This window comes from Chionomys nivalis, chromosome 13 (genome assembly GCF_950005125.1).
Source record: "Chionomys nivalis chromosome 13, mChiNiv1.1, whole genome shotgun sequence".
Classification (NCBI taxonomy): Eukaryota; Metazoa; Chordata; class Mammalia; order Rodentia; family Cricetidae; genus Chionomys; species Chionomys nivalis.
This window is the reverse complement of record NC_080098.1, coordinates 68,901,021-68,921,184: the sequence shown is the minus strand read 5'-3', so window position 1 is coordinate 68,921,184 and position 20,164 is coordinate 68,901,021. Positions and strand designations below refer to the sequence as shown.

General features: G+C 41.5%; 1 protein-coding gene across 3 annotated transcripts in view; it reads left to right on the top strand.

Moving 5' to 3' along the window:
* Positions 1-82: 82 nt before the first annotated feature.
* Uimc1 (ubiquitin interaction motif containing 1) overlaps positions 83-20,164 on the top strand; it is an 83,919-nt gene continuing 63,837 nt past the window's right edge. For 2 of the 3 annotated variants that reach the window (XM_057787546.1, XM_057787548.1), the window contains exons 1-3: positions 7,031-7,128; positions 10,970-11,124; positions 19,939-20,023. In XM_057787546.1, the coding sequence (XP_057643529.1) occupies positions 10,978-11,124; positions 19,939-20,023 (232 nt within the window). In that variant the 5' untranslated portion in view covers positions 7,031-7,128; positions 10,970-10,977. Of the gene's footprint in view, positions 200-7,030; positions 7,129-10,969; positions 11,125-19,938; positions 20,024-20,164 lie in introns of those variants that run through there. The other variant, XM_057787547.1, reaches the window with a different exon arrangement.

Below are 20,164 nucleotides of genomic sequence, written 5' to 3'. Positions count from 1 at the left end.
CCCGGTCAGCAAATCTCGCGAGGTTCGGGTTCTGCAAACCACGTTGGGGCGGAGCCCTGAGGCGCAATTTGTTTTGGTACCGGTGGAACTTTGTGATGAGTGCGGGTGACTTGGAGGAAAAACCGTGGATGGTGATTACTACGCCAAGGCGTCTTCGTTCCAGGCAGTTCTTAGCTCAGGGCTCTCATCTTTGCTCACGGTGAGCCGCTGACTGACAGTTCTCATTTCTTTTTGTTATTATGTAGGAAAATTTCTCCCATTTCTTTGGTAGCGAACCGAAGGACCAGATTCTAGAACTGTTTTAGTTAGGAGTTCTTTAAAGCAAACTTGGTAGCCGGCTGTGGTGGCGCGCGCCTTGAATCCCAGCATTGAGGCAGGCGGACATTTGTGAGTTCGAGACCAGGCTGGTCCGCAGAGAAACCCTGCCTCAAGAATCCAAACCAAACCAAACCAAAAAAACCCCCATAAACACACACAGAAAGACAGATATGATAGTACACAGGCCCTTCGTCTCAGCACAGGGGAGTTGGAGTTAGGGGTTGTATGATCAGGAGGTCGATGCCGGCCTGGGCTATATAAGGCTCTTTCTTAAATAAAGCTTGTTAGGGGGAAATTTAGAGGTCAGCAAGAGGGCTCATCTCAGGCCCTGGGTAGACCTGTGAATCCTGAAATGCCTAGAAGGTCATTAATTGGTAATTATCTAAGTCTGATTCCAAGAGCTCATGAGATTACTACATAGCAGGAGGCTTTCAGATAAAGAACAAAAGCACACATTTTCCCTCTCAAAATAGTCAATCCAAACACACCTGGCAATCTCCCGGACAGGAAAATATCCATTGGGAAACTATCTGCTAGAGACTTTAAAATAGTGTAAAGCCTACGTAAAATGTAAATTAGGACACTTGTCTCTCTGGCTATTGTTTACTCTCACCCCATTAAAGTGGTTTGCTCCCCAATGCTCTCTGCCCATTGCCCACTGCCATCCCTTGATGACACATACTCTGTAATAAACTTGTCTATCTTATATAATTCGCTCAAAAAAAGTTTGTTAGTAGCTGATCAAGGTGGCTCATATTTAAAATCCCCAAATTTTCAAGATTAAGGCGAGGGAAATGCAAATTTGACGCTAACCTGTGCTACACAAAGAGACTGTTTGAGGCCACTGAAGTTCTCTGGAAGTGGATGCAGATGACCAGGGGTTCAAGACAAGCCTCTTTTACAGTAGATCCTCAATGAGACAAAACAAACCCACAAAACAAAACCCAAACAATATAAAGTAAGGTGTGGTGGTGCATGCCTGTGATCCCATCACCCTGGAGACTGAGGCAGGAGGATTGCCATCATGTATTTGAGGTCAGTGTGGAGGCTAATGCCATCTCAGTGTTAGTCACTCTATGGGGTCCAGATGAGGGACCTCTTCTTGGTCTATGGTGTTTGATCAAAGTTCTTGGGCCTGTTTTTCCCGATAAGATTTTAATTTATTCTTCCTGGGCGGTGGTGACCCAAGCACTCAGGAGGCAGAGGCAAGTGTATATCTGTGAGTTCAAGGCCAGCCTGGTCTACAGAGCGAGTTTCAGGACAGGCTTCATTGCTACACAGAAAAACCCTGTCTCCAAAAAACAAACAAAACAAAACAAGCTGCTTGTAAAATGGAATCTCTCAAGGCAAGACAAAGAGATCGAATCTGAAAAGCTACTGTTTCACATGATAATGGAGTAAAGTAGGGCACAGACTTGAATTATTATTATATTATATATATTATATTATTATATTACTGTAATATTAGGTATCTTATTATTTGAGGCAAGTTCTCTCTATGTAGCCATGGCTGTCCTGGAACTCGCTAAGTAGACCAGAGTGCCCTCGAACTCCCAAAGGTCCACCTGCTTCTGCGTTCCGAGCGCTGAGACTGAAGGTGTGCACTCATGCCTCACTTTAGGCATCATTTTCAGGCAGACAGTGAAGTGACAGATGCCCCGATCCAGGATTCTAGTTTGCTTTTCCTACTGAGAGTTGAAATTTCAAAATAACCAAAGGAGCCAAAGTTGCTTACTGAGATAGTGCTTGTCTTCCTAAAGACCCCTCAAAGGATCTATTAGAAACAACACACTAAGCTGGGTGTGGCAAGGCAGGCCAGTTAACCGACAATTTGGGAGATAGAATTGGGAGACCAGGAGTTCAAGGCTAGTTTAAGACACGTGAGTCACTGACTCGTAAAAGCAGAAAAGGGCTGTCTCAGTCTGTAAAGGTGCTTGCCACCACGCCTGACAACCTGAATTTGATCCCTGGGACTCTCATGCGGTACAAGTGTTAGTAATGATTGGGGTTGGGTGGGCAGGGTCAAGGCTGAGTGTTTCTGTGTTTCCTATCATTCAAAGAATTGAAAAAATAAGGTGTGACTTTTCTGTGGCTGTGATAGATACCAAGACTAGACTAAAACTGACTTATAAAAGGAAGACTGTATTTGGCTTACAGCTCTGGAGGGAGACACCATAATGAGAAGGAGGCCCGGAGCGAGTGGCTGGCCAGATAGGGGACGTGCAGAAGCGGAGTGGAAGTGCAGCCAGCTGTCACTCTCAAAGCAAGGCTCCACCCACTAAAGGTTCTACAACCTCCCCCAACAGCACCACCAACTGGGGACTAAGTATGAGTCTATGGGAGACATTTCTCAAGCCAGTAGATAAGGGCTCACAAAGATTTACAAAAGAAGCATGCTATCTTTATTTGGAGCAAATCAATAATACATTTTATGAGTATCCCTCTATAAAATGATTACAATTGACAGTACGTCATATGAGTGAGGGCACTCAAGGGCCCACGATGCACCTTGCAGGTTTTTTTTATTGAGTCTAAAGGAAGGTGGGGCAGGTTACAATGGGCTGTATAGTTCAGGTGGTTTTCTCCTTTGATTGATAGATGAGTTCATGTATTGACTTTTCCTAGTGCACATGTCCTTTCCCATAATGTATCTGATTTTAGAAATATGCACACACAGCTATGCATAGGCATCATGAGATGGTAAATAGAAGATTCTCCTTAAAACATTTCTAGATATTTTGCTTTGCTGCACATAATCCAAAACCAGTTCAGACCAGATTGTTCCTTCTGTTCTTCATATCTGAATATATTGGGCACACACTTAAATAGAAACTGTCTAAATTTGATTATTACTAGGGGTGGAGAAACTTCTGCTCAGAGATAGGAGTATGTGTAGCCTGATGCAGACTGGGGGTTAAGGTTTTGAGTTTGCTAGGTATATTGTTTGGAGAGGAACGTGTGTATAGTACATACAGGTGAAGGAGCTGGGGTGTCAAGTGTATTGTTACAAGAGGATGCATGTGTATATTTATAATCCAAATTCAAATAGGGTCCTCAGCTAAACTATCTCCTATGCATGCCTGCCTCAGACAGAGGGTGGTGACTCTTGAGAATAGTCCTCTGGTCTCCACAGCTCATCATCTCTTATGCAGACCCAAACATGTATACCAAGTAAATAAATGTAATTAAAATAAAAACCAGTCTATACTTTCTTTTTTCCTTTTCCTTTTTGTTTTTTTAGAGACAGGGTGTCTCTTTAGTTTGGAACCTGTCCTGGAACTTGTTCTGTCGACCAGGCTGGCCTCAAACTCGCAGAGAGCTGCCTGCCTCTGCCTCCTGAGTGCTGGGATTAAAGGTAGATGCCACCACCACCTGGCTCCATTCTGTGTTTTCTTAGGTCCAAAGTATTTGTGACATTGAGTTTAACTCTTTCTCATACCTAAATCTAAATAAATGCACCTTATTTATAATTTTATTTTTTAAAAATATTTCTAGATGTATTTATTTTACTTCGTTGCTATCTTGACAGTTAATGCTGGGGAGGCTTATTAGACATCTAAGTGCAACATTCAATAAACAAGTAAATATAGGTCTGGAGTTTTGTAGGACTGAGTTGGGGGTGACCCTAGAATTCTATCACTGGTATTTTCTTTGCTTTTTTTGGGGGTTTTAATTGGGTAAGATCTCTTTTCAGAGCCCTGGCTGTCCTGGAACTCACTATGCAGGCCAAACTGGCCTTAAACTCAGAGATTCCCTTCCCTCTGCCTCCTGAGTGCTGACATTAAAGGACACTGTTTTGTAAACTCACTAATTTTGCTTCTCTTTGGCTCTTGATAGTTACTGTTTCGTTTGTTTGTTTATTAGACAGTCTCAGAGTCTGAAGACTGCCTTTGAACTTGCTGTAGCAGAGGCTGACCTTAAGCTCCTGTTTCTTCTACCGTATATGTGTGTGCCTCCATTTCTGATTTCATCCTAAAATCCTGTTATGCGCTGCATGGTCAAGGACTTGGCATTGTCTGACTGGAGGCCCCTGAGGGAGAGTGGGAGCTCCTCGTGCTGCTGCTGAGCTGCATTCCCTTCCTTCTACTGATAGTTAGTGCTGCACAGTATGTTCAGATCGTTCTCAGCTACACAGGGACGCCCTGCCCCAGAGATAGTGCTCTGCATGAAAATCACAGTCTTTAAACATTTGGCGTGTGTGTGCTCACATGTGATGTATGTGAGTAGGGGCGTGTTTGTGCAGTCGTGGAGGTCAGATGACAACTCTAAGGAGCTGCTTCTCATCTTCCACCTTGTTGAGGCAGGTCTCCTTTGCTGTTTATACTGTGCTGTATGTTATGTTCCAGGTCATTTGCCCATGAACTGCTGTTTTGAGGCCTTATGTGATACCTGCTCCCAGCTTAATTCATCTAAATTCAATTCACAGATATTGAGTGTTTTCTTTTGGCTGGGCCCTTTGCTACCTGCTGAGGTTACATGGGCAATATTTTTAATCTTTATATCTTTCTTTGTTTTGTGTATATGTGTGTGTGTGTGTGTGTGTGTATGTACGTACGTACAAGAAAGTGTGCCATGCCATGTATCCAGAGGGGAGAGGCAACTTGCAGGATTGGTGGTTGGTACTCTCCTTCCGCCAGGTGGGTTGTAGATTTGGTGACAAGTGCCTTTACCCGCTGAACTGTCCTGCTGGTTCCCTGGACAATGTTATAAGATGGCTCACAAGTCTTAGGGAAGCTATAGATACATGTGGTAAGTAATAATAGCATATCATGGGACACAATATCTAAGCAGCCGAGGAAACAATAGGAGAAATGAACAGGTTATAAATAGTTGAGCTGGCTTTTGAAGGATGGTTTAGAAGTCAGTGACATAGGGGAATACAGTAAAGATATTCCAGAATTTAAATATTACAGAAAAGTACTAAGAATAATGTACTTGTGTTCGGCTATCCAACTGTTTACAGCTTGTTACTTATTTATTATTATCATTACTCTTTTGAAGACAGGGTCTTGGAATACAGCCCTGGCCGGCTTATTGCTTTCTGTGTAGCTCAGGCCAGATTCCAACCTGTGGCAATCCTCTTGTCTCAGCTTCTTGGGTGCTTGGATTTTAGGTGTGTGCTATCAGTCCTGGTCTTGACATCTATCTGAAGTCCTGTTTATTCCCACTTCCTCTTTACTTCCTCCTCTCATTTCCATGTTATTACCATGATGTATACCCATCTATCTATCTGGTCCATTAATCTATGATTTTATATTATTACCATGATGTGTACCCATCTATCAAACTGGTCCTTTATGATCTTCATACATAGTTTTCTGCAAACTATGAGTTATTTATAGTTTATATATATATACTATATATACTGTTTTCTTTAAGTTTGTGCAAATCTTTTAATATTTGTTCATATTTATTGGCTTGCTATTATTTCAGTAAGACTACTACTACTCCCCTACCCCACCCCCCCTTTTTTTTTTTGAGAAATGTAGCCCTGGCTGGCCTGGCTTGTCTGCCAAGGCCTTCTGAGTTCCAGGATTAAAGGCCAGGCATCAATAAGATTTGTTAGGGGCTATAAAATGTTACATAGGATTCAGTTGAGCTTTAATTGTAGAATTTTATTGTATGAATATTTCATGTTTTCTTCATCTTTGCTGTATTAGGTATTTCTGCTATTGGCATTTATTTTTTCAAAGAAAGGGCTATCTGGAACTTATGCTCACTTGTAGAAGTTTCAGTATTTTAAAGCTTTGGTTTTATATCTATGTATGTGTATGAATGCCAGACTTACAGAGGTTAGAAGGCATTAGATGCCTAGAGCTGGAGTTACTGGCAGTTGTGAGCCACCCTATGTGGGTTCTAGTAACCAAACTTGGGACCTCTGCAAGAGCAGTACATTCTCTTAACCACTAAGCCATCTTTCCAGCCTCATCTCTATTTTTCTACAAATGACATTGTTATAAAAATGCATCACATCAAATCATCAGAAGTGTTCCGTTCTAATTGCTACGTGCCATAGTTGAGTTTCAGGGTGTTCGCTTTCTACTGAGACGATCAGACATTAATTTACTATCCGAGAGTTTCTAAGTAGTTACGTAAATATTTAATTTCAATGTAACTCAGAATTCATACAAATAAAGTACCAGAGGAGGCTTGATGTAGCAGAGCTGATTTCGAAGATTTTACATTTTTTTTTTGATTTTTATTTTCGAGACAGGGTTTCTCTGTGGTTTTCTTTTTTTTTAATATTTATTTATTTATTATGTATACAATATTCTGTCTGTGTATATGCCTGCTGGCCAGAAGAGAGCACCAGACCCCATTACAGATGGTTATGAGCCACCATGTGGTTGCTGGGAATTGAACTCAGGACCTTTGGAAGAGCAGGCAATGCTCTTAACCTCTGAGCCATCTCTCCAGCCCCTTCTCTGTGGTTTTGGAGCCTGTCCTGGAACTAGCTCTTGTAGACCAGGCTGGTCTCGAACTCACAGAGATCCGCCTGCCTCTGCCTCCCAAGTGCTGGGATTAAAGGTGTGCGCCACCACCGCCCGGCTCGAAGATTTTACTAGGTGTTTGAGACCCTAGTGGTTTCCTTCAAACCATGGCCAAGTTCTAGCCAAAGCACTCCTGAGGGCGTGGCTTCCGGGTGGTTAATTCGGCCCACGCTGCCCCGAGCCTGCGCCTGCGCGCCCCGCCCCTGCCCCGCCTCCGTGCACCCCCCCTCACCCCGCTCGCTCTTCACTTTCTGAGGAGTTGCGGCCGCTCGCGACCCCCTGCGTTCAGGAGGCGCTCAGTGGAGCGGCGGGAGCCGCGGTGAGTACGCAGCGCCTCGGTCTCCTGCGGCCGTCGGGGTCGCGCCTGCTTCTCGCTCTCTGCCCGGCGGCGGCTGCTCCGCCTGGGGCGCGCCGCCTAACGAGTAGGCCGCTCGGCCGGGCGGGAGCCGACGCGGGGCCGCGCTGGCGGCTCGGAACGGGCCCTCGCTTCCGAGCCCCTGGTGCGCCCTCCCCGTGAGGGCGGCCCGCGGCCTCCTGGGGTCTGCGCGCCCACAGCCTCCCGGGAGCGAGCTGGCTTAGTCGTCGCCGGCCCGACTAACAGACTGCGAGGACGGGACTAGGCTCCCGCTTCCCCCACGCTACTTTGCTTGTCGAGTGGGAGTTGGTTTCCCTAGTCCCTCGCCTAAGACACCTCCCGGCTCTCTCTGGTGGTCCTGGCTTTGAACTCACTGCGTGCCAAGATGGCCTCTAACTCGCGATCCTCCTGCCGTAGTCAGCCGAGAAAGACTGAAACCTGTGCTATCCACCACTTTGCGTCGTCTGTAGAGCGGCTGAGTTTCCCCGGTGGACGATGACAGGCAGAACCGTGCGAGACCCGAGCGTGGTCTCCGCAGGGGTGGAACTGGGCATGAATCCGGTGACTTGGCTCCTGTCTAACTGCGGTTTAGTCGTTGTATCAAACACGGGCAACGCTGAGGAGAAAGTGAGCTCGACATGTAGGGTTTTCGTGTTTGTTTTGAGAGACAGTGCTTTGTAGTTACGGCAAAGAAAGTCTAGTTTTGGAATCAGATGCATCGTGTGTCGTCTCAGCAGAGCCACTTGCTTTTTTTTTTTTTTTTCTGTTTCCCAACGTGTTAGTGAGTGATGCCTACCATGTAGTAAGAGTTCTTGGGAGAAATAACCTGTAGTGGGTATAACTAGAAGTTTGTCCATTGATTCTGTCAGTGATAACTATTATTGCTCAAGGTGTATTTAAAATCTTATTTATTTAATTGATTTTTCGAGACAGAGTTTCTCTGTGTAGCTTTGGAGTCTGTCCTGGAACTCACTCTGTAGACCAGGCAGGCCTCGAACTCACAGAGATCCGCCTGCCTCTGCTTCCCAAGTGCTCGGCGTGCACTACCACCTCCCGGCAGAAATCTTCCATTTTTGCCTGTGTGTGGGCACGTGTGGGTATGAACAAACACACACATACCTTCCACTGAGTTTAATTTCTACCTCCTTTTAAGGAATAGTGTAAGATTTTTAGTTCTAAATTTTATATACTTTTTTGTTTAATTTATTCATAAGGATATTATTTTGATTTTGACTTTTTTGAGACAGGGTTTTTCTTTGTAGCCCTGGCTGATCTGGAACTCGCTCTGTAGATCAGACTTGACCAGCTTGGTGCTGAACCCAGAGATACACCTGTCTCTGTCTCCCAAGTACTGGCGGGGTTAAAGGCGTGCACCATCACTACTGGCTAGGGTTTTATTATTTTTTATGCTGTTAGAAGTAGAAGTTAGTGTGTAGAGCAGTGGTTCTCAGTCTGTGGATCTTGAACCCTTTGGGGTCAACCAACCCTTTCAAAAGGGTTACATATCAGATATCTTGCATTTATTTACATTGCGATTTACAGCAGTACTAAAATTACAGTTTGAAGTCTCAACAAAAAGAATTTTTTGGTTGGGGCCACTACAACATGAGGAACCTAATGGTCGCATCATTAGGAGGTTGAGAACCACTGGTGTAGGGAGATGACTCAGCATTTAAGAGCTCTTAACTTACTGCTCTTCTAGAGGACTTAAGTTTGGTTCTCAGCACCTGTGTATAACTCCAGTTCCAGAGGATTGGGCGCCCTCTTCTGTCCTCTGCAGGCGCCAGACACACAGTGGTACACATAATACATGCAGGCAAGACACTCATACATAGCCGGGCGGTGGTGGCGCACGCCTTTAATCCCAGCACTCGGGAGGCAGAGACAGGCGGATCTCTGTGAGTTCGAGACCAGCCTGGTCTACAAGAGCTAGTTCCAGGACAGGCTCCAAAACCACAGAGAAACCCTGTCTCGAAAAAAGAAAAAAAAAAAAGAAAAAAAAAAAAAGACACTCATACATAAACTTAAGTTTTCTAAAAAAGTAGAGTCGGGTGATGGAAAGATGTGTCAGTGGATAAGAGCATTGACTGCTCTTCCAGAGAACACTGGTTTAAATTCCCTGCACCCCGCCTGGTGATTTAGAACTGTCTGTAACTCTGCCTATAATTCTGTCAATGATAACTATTATTGCTCAAGGTGTGAAATCTTTTATTTTCACCTGTATGTGGGCACACGTGGATATGAACACACACATGAACACACACACACACCTTCCACTGAGAAGGGCTGCCATCCTCTGCCCTTTGAGGCACCTTAATTAACCTACCTAGAACCTCCACCATAATCTTTGGTGATGAAAGCAAACATTCTTTTTCTTTTTTTTCTGAGACATGATCTATTTTGTTCAGTGTTGTTTCTATCCTTCTGCTTCAACATGCAAGTAATCTGGTATTATAGGCACATGACACAGCCAAAGCAGACTTGTTTGCTTTGTTCTTTGTCTTGAGAAGTAATTCAGTATTTTACCTTTAAATACATTGCTATCTAAATTATTACACGTGGTGATATTTTGTGTATGATGTAACAAATAAAGCTTGCCTGAAGATCAGAGTGCAAAACTAGCCACAGCAGTTAGCCATAGAGGCCAGGCAGTGGTAGCACACACCTTTAATTCCAACACTTGGGAGACAGAGGCTCTGTTACAGATCTCTGTTAGTTCAAGGCTACCCTGGGCTATATGATTTTGATCCAGTCTAAAAGAGAAACAGAGCCAAGAGGTGTGGCTCAAACCTTTAATCCCAGTATTTGGGAGTCACAATTTTAATCCCAGTGCTGAGGAGGTGGAGACTGGAAGGGATGTGACTGGGAAATAAATGATAGGAGCTCATTGCAGTCTGAGGAGCAGTCAGTCTGAGGACAGGATCACCCTTTCGGACTGAGGCAAAAACTCTCTAGTGGCTGGCTGCTCTGCTTCGCTGATTCTTCAACTTTCACCCCCTGATAGCTGACTCCAAATTCTTATTTTTAAGACCAATTAGATTTCACACTATGATTATATAAATATATAAACATTAGCTATGGAATTTTTGGGATAGTCCCTTATCAGATTGAGGTATTGAGGTTTTTTTGGTTGTTAAACTTGGAGACCATAGTTCTGTTTTCTGGGTTAGCTTCTACCTTGTTATCTTCCTGCTTCTGCTTTCTGATGTGCTGGAAGCAATTGCGCCTGAGTATTAGTATTTTTTTTTAAAAAAGATCTTTTGGGGGCTGGAGAGATGGCTCAGAGGTTAAGAGCACTGACTGTTCTTCCAGAGGTCCTGAGTTCAATTCCCAGAAACCACATGGTGGCTCACAACCATCTGTAATGAGATCTGGTGCCCTCTACTGGCCTATAGGATATATGTAGGCAGAATACTGTATACATAATAAATAAATCTTTTTTTAAAAAAGATCTTTTGGGTAAATTGTTACTGTATACTTGAGGAAATCAGTTGTGTAAACTAATGTATAAGGAACCAAGATAAATTGTTTTTATGCTATTGAAATTTCACTAGAGAGATTAGATTTATTTGTATGTGTTTATATGGATACATACATATGTCCATCACCTGTATAGATAGGGATATGCATATAAGTATATATTTCTTTGCAGAAAAAAGATGACAAAAATTTTAATGAATAGTGAAAAGTTCTAAAATCTAGAATCATTTCCCTTAAATGGCTGTCATTTGCTTTTACATGACCAAATTGAATAGCCTCTTGATTAGAAATATACTTTGAGTAAATTATTGAACTTGCATTTCAGGCAAAAGGATGCCACGAAGAAAGAAAAAAATTAAAGAAGCCTCTGAAAGCCATAACTCAGAGAAGAAGGATCGAGAAACCACCAGTCCCGTCAGTATAAAGAAGAAGCGTAGACTTGAGGACGTATTCATAGTGATATCTGATAGTGATGGAGAGGTCAGTATTTGACATGGAGTTGTAGGTCTTAGGCTAGGCCTCTTTACCCACAAGGGTTTGTTTCAGCTGTACCTTCACACTAGCTTGCTGACTTTGTGCAGTTTTTACTTGATTTTTCTATAGATTTCTAAGTGGAATTATGGGTTATTTAAAAGAAAATAGCTATACTGTTTGCTGGGGATAAATTACAGTTTCCCTTTTTATAATATGTTAACCCAATATAATATTTTAGAACTAAACGGAACCAAATATAAAGTGTAATTTTTGTGTGTTTGGAAAGTAAAGAAAATGTGGATGCTGCTTGGGCTGGAGCTTGGGCTTTGTACATGCTAGGGAAGCACACTCTCAACTGAGCCAATAAGGTGCATCATGTGGAAAGGCTTCTAGGAGAGAGATTTTTCTAGATTTTAACTCTTCTCCTTTATTTACCGTTTCTCTTTCTTTCTTTTTTACCTGCCTGATCAGAATCAGTTCATGATGAGCCAAACCATTGTCAATGGGAAAAGCATTCATTTTTCTCTGACTATAAATTTTAGAATTGCTTTTGATTCCTTTTTTTATCTTTTACCCCATATTAATTGCCACATGCTTTAGGTTTTATCTCTTCAGTGATCTCAGATCTGTTTCCATTTCCATTTCTTTGCCTGTTCATCTGCTATGTAGATTTTTTTCAATAGAGTACGTGTCTCTTCTGCCTTGTTTTTTCTCCCTGCATTTCACTTCACTTATTGCAACTATTCACTTAGGTATGTGTCTGTGTGTGTGTGTGTGTTGGGGGGGTGTTTGTGTGTATGCCCCTATTCACATGCATGAACGTCTTTGGCTCATCACTGCAGACACTTCCGTATTTCGGTGTGTTTTTCTTCTGTTCTTTTTACTTATTGCCACATTGCTGTATTTGTTTTACTTTCCTTTGCTTTTCCTTAGTTTTCTTTTTAAATTTAAATTTTCTTCTTTCTTCTTCTTTCTTTTTTCTTCTTTCTTCTCTTTTTGGTTTTTCAAGACAAGGTTTCTCGTAGTTTTGGAGCCTGTCGTGGAACTAGCTCTTGTAGACCAGGCTGGCATCGAACTCACAGAGATCTGTTTGCCTCTGCCTCCCAAGTGCTGGGATTAAAGGTGTGCGCTATCACCACCTGTTTTGAAATTTTAATTTTCTTACTGAAAAATAGATCTTTTTCATACAATATACTCTTTTTATAAGATTTCACCTCTCCCAACTCCTTCCGGATCCTCTCGAATTCCTCACCACTCAAATCCACACTCTTGCCCAATCTCATTAGAATACAAGCTAGCATCTAAAAATTAATAAATGGCCGGGCGGTGGTTGCGCACGCCTTTAATCCCAGCACTCGGGAAGCAGAGGCAGGCGGATCTCTGGGAGTTCGAGGCCAGCCTGGTCTACAAAGGGAGTTCCAGGACAGGCTCCAAAGCTACAGAGAAACCCTGTCTCGAAAAACCAAAAAAAAAAAAAATAAAATAAAAATTAATAAATAAGGTAAAATAATAACAGAAGAAAAAGAACCAAAGAAAAAGTCCACGAAACATATAGATGCTGAGACATACAAGTTCATACACAGAAATCCTTTAAAAACACAGCAGGAAAACTGTAATGCGTACCCAAAAGACCTGTAAGGACAAAAGAAAAATAGTGCCCAAACAAAGCATTATGAGACAGAGAACCTCCAAAAATGCCTTTGAGTTTGTATGCATTTTCTACTGCTGAGCACGGGTCTGTTCTTAAGAGTGTTTTGTGTACCTAGTGAGACTCTGTTGGAGAGAGCTGACTTTTCCTTTCTGAGTGGTTATCAATTGGAGATAGCTTCTGGGTAGGGATGAAGACTTGTTTCCACTTTTCCTCTCAGCACTGGGACCCCAACTCGCATAGACCTGTGCAGGCCCCATGCATGCTCCACAGTCTCTGACTTCCTGTGTGCTTTAGTCTTGCTGTATTTGAAAGGCGCTGTTTTCTTGGTGTCCTCCACCCTCTCTGGCTCTTACAAGTTTCCCTCCTCTTCTTTGGCAGGGTTCCTTGAACTCGAGGGGAGGAATTTGATGAGACATCCTTTTTAAGACTGGGTGTTGCAAGATCTTTTGCTCTTGACACCTTGTCCCATTGTGGGTCTCTGTTTTTATTCCCGTTTACTGTAGAAGGAAGCTCTCTGATGATGGCTGAGCAAGACATGATCTGATTCCATGCTTGTGTGACCCTTTTCCTTAGTTTATGTGTGTATTCTGTGAATATATATCATGTGAGTTGAGGTACCAGAGGAGGCCAGGAGAGAGTGTCAGTCCCTTGGAGCTGACTGATGTGAACCACCTGATGTGGGTGCTGAGAACTGAACTGTAGAATAAGAAATGATTCCAGCCACTGAGCCATCTTTCTACACTGCCCCCACCATTTAGCTTTTTTGGAATTTAAAAAATACTTTAAAGACTGTTGTAGAATATTAAGAAGTAGTTGGTATTAGGAAGAACAACTTTTTGACTTTGCCGGTTGAAAATCAGTATGAGCTGGGTGGGGGTGGTGCATGTCTTTAATCCCAGCACTTGGGAGGCTGAGGCAGGCGGATCTCTGTGAGTTCGAGACCAGCCTGGTCTACAAGAGCTAGTTCCAGGACAGGCTCCAAAACCACAGAGAAACCCTGTCTCGAAAAACCAAAAAAAAAAAAAAAAAAAAATTTAAAGTTATATTTTAATTATTTTCTGTGAATGTGTATAGGTGCATGCTTGTGGAGGCTAGAGAGCAAGTTTTTGGAGTTGGCTCTCTTCTGCCATCTGGGTTTGGGGGTTGGACTCAGATCATCTGGCTTGGTGGCAAGTATATTTACCTCTGAGCCATCATGCTGACCACTGCCATGCTTGTTTGTTTTTTTGTTTTGAGACATAGAGTTTCTCTATGTAGCCCTGGTTGTCCTGGAACTTGCTTTGGAGACCAGGCTGGCCTCACTGAGGTCTGCCTACCTCTACCTCCTGAGTATTGGGATTAAAGGCATACACCACCACCACCACCACCACCACTGGGCTCAAATAATTTTTATTTTTTGTTTTTGTTTTTTTCCCCGAGATAAGGTTTCTTCAGCTTTTTTGGAGCCTGGCAGACAGAGATCTGCCAGTATGTATGTGTTCTTGCATGAATTTATGTGTATCTCATACATGCAGGTGCCTGTGGAGTCCAGATGGTGTCAGATCCCCTGGAACTGGAGTTACAGGCATATTTGAGCTACCTGATATGGGTGCTGGGAACCAATCTTTGATTCTTTGTAAGAGCAGTGTTTTGTTTTTTGTTTTTTTAAAAATAATTTGTTTTCATTTTATTTGCACTGGTGTTTTGCCCACGTATGTGCCTGTGTGAGGGTGTCAGATCTTGGAGTTACAGACAGTTGTGAGCTGCCACGTGGGTGCTGGGAATTGAACCTGGGTCCTCTGAAAGTGCAGTCTGAACCATCTCTCCAACCTACAGTAAATATTCTTAATTGCTTAAGTATGCTTAATTGGTGAGTTAACTCAGCCTCCGGGTTTTACATTTTTTTTATTATTTATTTGTTTGTTTATTTCGAGACAGGGTTTCTCTGTAGCTTTGGAACGTGTCCTGTCCTGGAACTAGCTCTTATAGACCAGGCTGGCCTTGAACTCAGAGATCTGCTGAGTGCTTGGATTAAAGGTGTGGACCACCACCATCTGGCCAAATTTTATTTACTTTTAATGGTTCTTCTTGACCCCCCCCCCCTTTTTTTCTCTCAGTATTTTGAGATAGTCTTACTATGTAGCTCTGACCAGCTTAGAACTTTTTTTTTTTTAAAGATTTATTTATTTATTTATTTATTATGTATATAGTGTTCTGTATGCATGTATGCTTGCAGGCCAGAAGAGGGCACTAGAGCTTATTAAAGATAGTTGTGAGTTGTGAACTCAGGACCTCTGGAAGAGCAGTCAGTGCTCTTAACCTCTGAGCCATCTCTCCAAATCCTAGAACTTGTTTTGTAGACCAGGCTGGCTTTGAATTAACAGATCTTCCTGCTTTTGCCTAGCAAGTGCTTAGGTTGAAGGTATGAGCTAGTGTGCTTAGCTGTATTTAAATATTTCTTGAAGAAAATGTGTTACCTGGGGTATAAGTCAGTGGTCAAACATTTGCCTAGCATGAATAAAGGCCTAGGTTTGATTGCCAGCATTATAAAACACAAAACCACTATATGTAGTGGTGCAAGCCTTTAATCCTAGGACTGGGAGCTAGAGATAGATGTATCTCTGTGAGTTCATTTCCAGTCTGGTCTATATGAGTTCCAGGACAGCCAGGGCTACAGACAGACCCTGTCTCAAAAAACAAAACAAAGCTAAATGCAAAAAACAAGTAACCTGCTGGGCAGTGGTGGCACGCATGTCTTTAGTCCCAGCACTTGGGAGGCAGAGGCTGGCAGATTTCTTTGAGTTCAAGGCCAGCCTGATCTACAATAGCTAGTCCAGCACAGACCCCAAAGCTACAGAGAAACCCTGTCTTGAAAAACCAAAAGAAAAAAAAATAGCTCCCACAAAACTCATAAGTACCCAAGAACTAAAGTACTCAAAACAAAAAGTACCCAAGAAACCAATAAAATGTTTTGTTTTCTGGTGTAAAAGAGGCCCGGGAGTGCCTTCTTTTTAACATGGAAAGGTGATAACATAGTCATTTGGGCTTTATTTCTCCTGCCATCAGCACACATTCTCTCTTGGGTTGGCTCCAGTCAATGCTTTCAGCTCTCTTCATCCAATGGTCCTCACACCTCCAGTATTCTGGGGTTTCCACTGCAACCTAGGTCTCACCTTTATAGTTTTATACATGGCTCAGGGTCTCCTTATATGGACTCTGACCCTGTCACACATTGCCTGGCCTCAGCCGCTCTCAAAAAACATGGAATTCAGGACACTATGACCTTTGTCATCTTTTCTCTTCCATGATTGCAAAATTAGTACCAAAGGAAGACATTGCCAAGTCCCAGTGTCACCTCAAGATGTATTTTTGCTCCATTGCAGTACAGCTGTGTTAGCTTTTGCGTGCTGACCTTGAAACTTCTCTTAAGTAGTTGCTTTGAGGAGCAGGGAATGCCTTTAATTTAGGTTTTCTTCTGTTAAATGCGTTTGATTTTCACAAGACAGCCTCCAGTGGATTTTGCCCTGAAGACATCTTTCCTGGTATCCTACTGTAGCACAGTTTTCAGTGCTAGGTACAATTCTGTCTTAAAATTCCTACTGCCAAACAGCTTGGTTTATTATCTTTAAATTCAGCTTTACTCAGGTTCTCAGGACACAGGCAGAATGAAGATGGATTTCTGGTCAAATGTGACATAAGTGACCTCTTTCCCAATTCCTGATAGTTATTGTTTTCTTCTGAAAATGCATGGGCTGTGCCCTGCTGTTCATGCTTTTCTCAGCATTCTTTTTCTCCCCTAAGATTTATTTATTTTGTAAAATGTTCTGTCTGCATGCATGCCTCCACACCAGAAGAGGGCAGCAGATCTCATTATGGTTGTGAGCCACTATGTGGTTGCTGGTAATTGATTTCAAGACCTCTGGAAGATCAGCCAGTGTTCTTAACCTCTGAGCCATCTTTCCAGCCCTTCTCAGCATTTTTGTCTTACAGGCTCCCAAATTTCCAAACACTTCCATATTTCTACCCACTAACCAGTTCCAAAGACATGAGAACCACATGGAAGACAGGCTTGTCATAGCATTGGCCTCACATCTTAATACCAGGCTCTGTCTCAGTTGCTTTACTGCTATGATAAAATACCCTGACAAAAGCAACTTAAGGCAAAAAGAGTTTCGTCTGTCTTACACTTCCAAAGTCATATAGCCTGTCATGGCAGAGAAGACGTGACAGCAGGCAGGGGAGGCTGCTGGGTAACAGGAGCAGGAAGCTATTGTTTACATTGCATCTATACTCCGGAAGCAGAACGTGAACAGGAAGGACAGACTGAAAAGCCTCAAGACCGTCCCCTAGTGACCTACTTCTTTGCAGTGAGACTCTAACTCCTAAAGATTCTGTAATCCTTCCAAACAAGGCCACTATCTGGGAAGCAAGTATTCAAACAAACGAGCCAGTGGGAGCACATTTCACATTCAAACCACATCTCTACTTCTGGTTTCGCTTGCTTTTGTGATTTTTCACTGTACGTGATGATTGATTAAAGTACCAAATCTTGCATCTGTGCTCAGTGTTTGACCTTAATTTTGTGTTTCCTAAGGATGATTTGCCTATGATGTAAGTTCTTTAATGTGTTGCTAGTTGTTTTGAGATAGGGTCTTTCACTTTGTAGACCTGGCTGGCCTGGAACTTACTGTGTAGATCAGGTTTGTCCTTGTAGTAGCATTGAGAATACTGATAGAATTTGTTTGATATGTTATGCTAATAATTACTTTTATAGTGTACTTTTCATAATTCTGTTTATTGTCTCACTTTGGGCATTGTCTGGTTTTTCAATTTTGATCAGTATTTTAACTTTTACTTTCAACCTGTGTGGTAGTTGATGGATTTATTTTATTTTATGCTTTTTTATTTAATAGCATAATTTCCTTCATTATTAGAAAGTAGAATATTAATATACTTTTCTGTTTTTTTCTCTCCAAGACAGGGTTTCTTTGGGTAGTAACCTTGGCTGTCGTGGAACTCACTTTGTAGACCAGTCTGGCTTTGAACTCACAAAGATCTGCCTGCCTCTGCCTCCTAAGTGCTGGGATTAAAGGCGTGCACCACCACTGCCTGGCTATATTTTTCTTTTTTCAATGTAAAAACACAGTGCTCACCTGAAAAAGGATAAGAGAGAGTTTATTCTGAAGCCAGATATGTGTGACCATGACCTAGAACACAGATTGAGGTTACCCCAAGTTCCATGTTCCAGTGTGGTGGCAGTTTCATCACATTTCTATGATAACAGAAAAAAGAAAGTCATAAATCAAAGCGTTTTTAAAAAAACATTGGTAGATACATTAAGTAGGCTGTTATATATCAAAGTAGCAAAATCTCAGAGGTTTTAAATACTATATGATGGTTTTTAGACTCTTGGTTGGTGAAAACTTGGGTTTTTGTTAAAACATTCCAAAAGGATTTTATCTGTTAACCATAGGATGTTAGGTCCAACACATAGGTAGGCAAAGAATGGGTCTTTACGGGGTAAAGATAGCCCAAGATAAAGTGTAATTAGGACCCAAAACATTCCAAATTTTAATCAGTACATCAGCCTTTGTAGACAACTTCTTTCCAGAAAAAGTGTGATTCTCATTCTCACTTATATTATTTATTTATTTTTTTGTGTTTATGTCATAGAATGTGTGTAGGGTAGAGGACAGCTTTGTGGAGTGAGTTTTCTTCCACTGTTCTGTGCGTTTCAGAGATCTAACATAGGCCATCAGGCTCTCATGACAAGTGAAAGCCATCTCACTGGCTCCTTTTGTAGTTGTCTCTAATTTTGTTTTATTTTTAGATCTAAAATTAAGTATTTTAAATATTTACTGTTTTCTTTCCCCCATCTTTTTCTCAAATCACTTTTGTTTGTTTACTAGATTTGTTAAAAAGGTGTTACAAGTATAGCATTTCCTGAGTTCTTAAATGTTTTATGATGTTTGTTTGATGAGATACAGAATCCTTTGTTTAAACATTTTTGCCATGTTTTTATTTTTTTAAAGATATTTTTTTGTTTATAATATATACAGCGTTCTTCCTACATGTATGTCTGCAGGCCAGAAGAGGGCACCAGATCTCATTACAGATGGTTGTGAGCCACCTTGTGGTTGCTGGGGACTGAACTCAGGACCTCTGGGAGAGCAGCCAGTGCTCTTCTTACCCACTGAGCCACCTTTCCAGCACTGTCTTGTAGTTCTTTGGTTTATTGCCTTTAGGCTTTGTTTGTTTGTTTATATTTTTGCTTTTGTAAGCTGTTTTTGGGATATCTACTAACTTTCCTTTTGAGGGTCAGTTATTGTATCTGTCATCTGAATGTTTTAGGAATTTTTCTTTTATTTGCTTAGTATTTGTTTAGCAGTTTCTTTGGGAAATTGATTCTTAGAGAATGATAGACACTTTTTTGATTCATCCAACTCCCCACCTGAAAGTTTTCTTGGGCTACAATTGAATATTTTGTTTCTGTCTTCAGGATCCTCAAACATGTATCATCTTTTTCTCTGTTCTCTTTCATCTGCTTTCTCCTAGGCTTTTTTTTTTATTGCTTTTTTTCTATTTCTTTTTTGGTTATCTTATTTGGTGTTTTTCAGTGCTACTTACTAAGTTTTGTTGTTATTGTTGTTTTAAGACAGGGTCTCTACATGGTTCTGGCTGTCCTGGAACTCACTGTATGGACCAGACTGGCCTCAAACTCATATTACCTGCTCTGTCTCTCAAGTGCTACTTTCTAAGTTTTGATGTGGGATGGGGTGGGTATATTTGGTTTTCTGTTGATTCTTGTAGAATTCCTTTACTTTATTTCTTTTCACCAACCAGTGGTCAAAGAATGATTTATAATAAATAAATATATACTGAATCCAGACAATTATTGAATCAAGAGTCTCTGATCTTGGGTAGATGTCTTGGGCAGCTTTTATGTGATTCTATATATATGGTAGGTAATCATGTCAGCATATTACACAATTCCATTTTTATGGTTTGATTGGTTCTAGATCTTGCATGCTCTCTTTTTTAAATTAAAAAAAAAAGGATTTCCTTATGTGTACCATTTTAAGAGTCACTGATAATTCAACGGCTTCCACTAATCAAAAGAAATATGGAAGAAATGGAGAAATTACTATTTTAAATGTCATTTACTCTGATCATATCTTTTGTTTACATAGGAAGCAAAAGAAGAGAATGGATTGCAGAAAATGAAGACAAAACAGTCGAACAGATCAAAGTGTTTGGCTAAAAGAAAAATTGCACGTATGTTTTCATTTTTTTAGTTGAATTGATAGCATTTCATTAGTAAAAAATTTTCTTTTTTTCTTTATTTTTTCTTTTACTTTTTCAAGTTTCTTAGGGAATTACTTTCTGCTTACACATTTGACTTGCTAGAGGAAGACT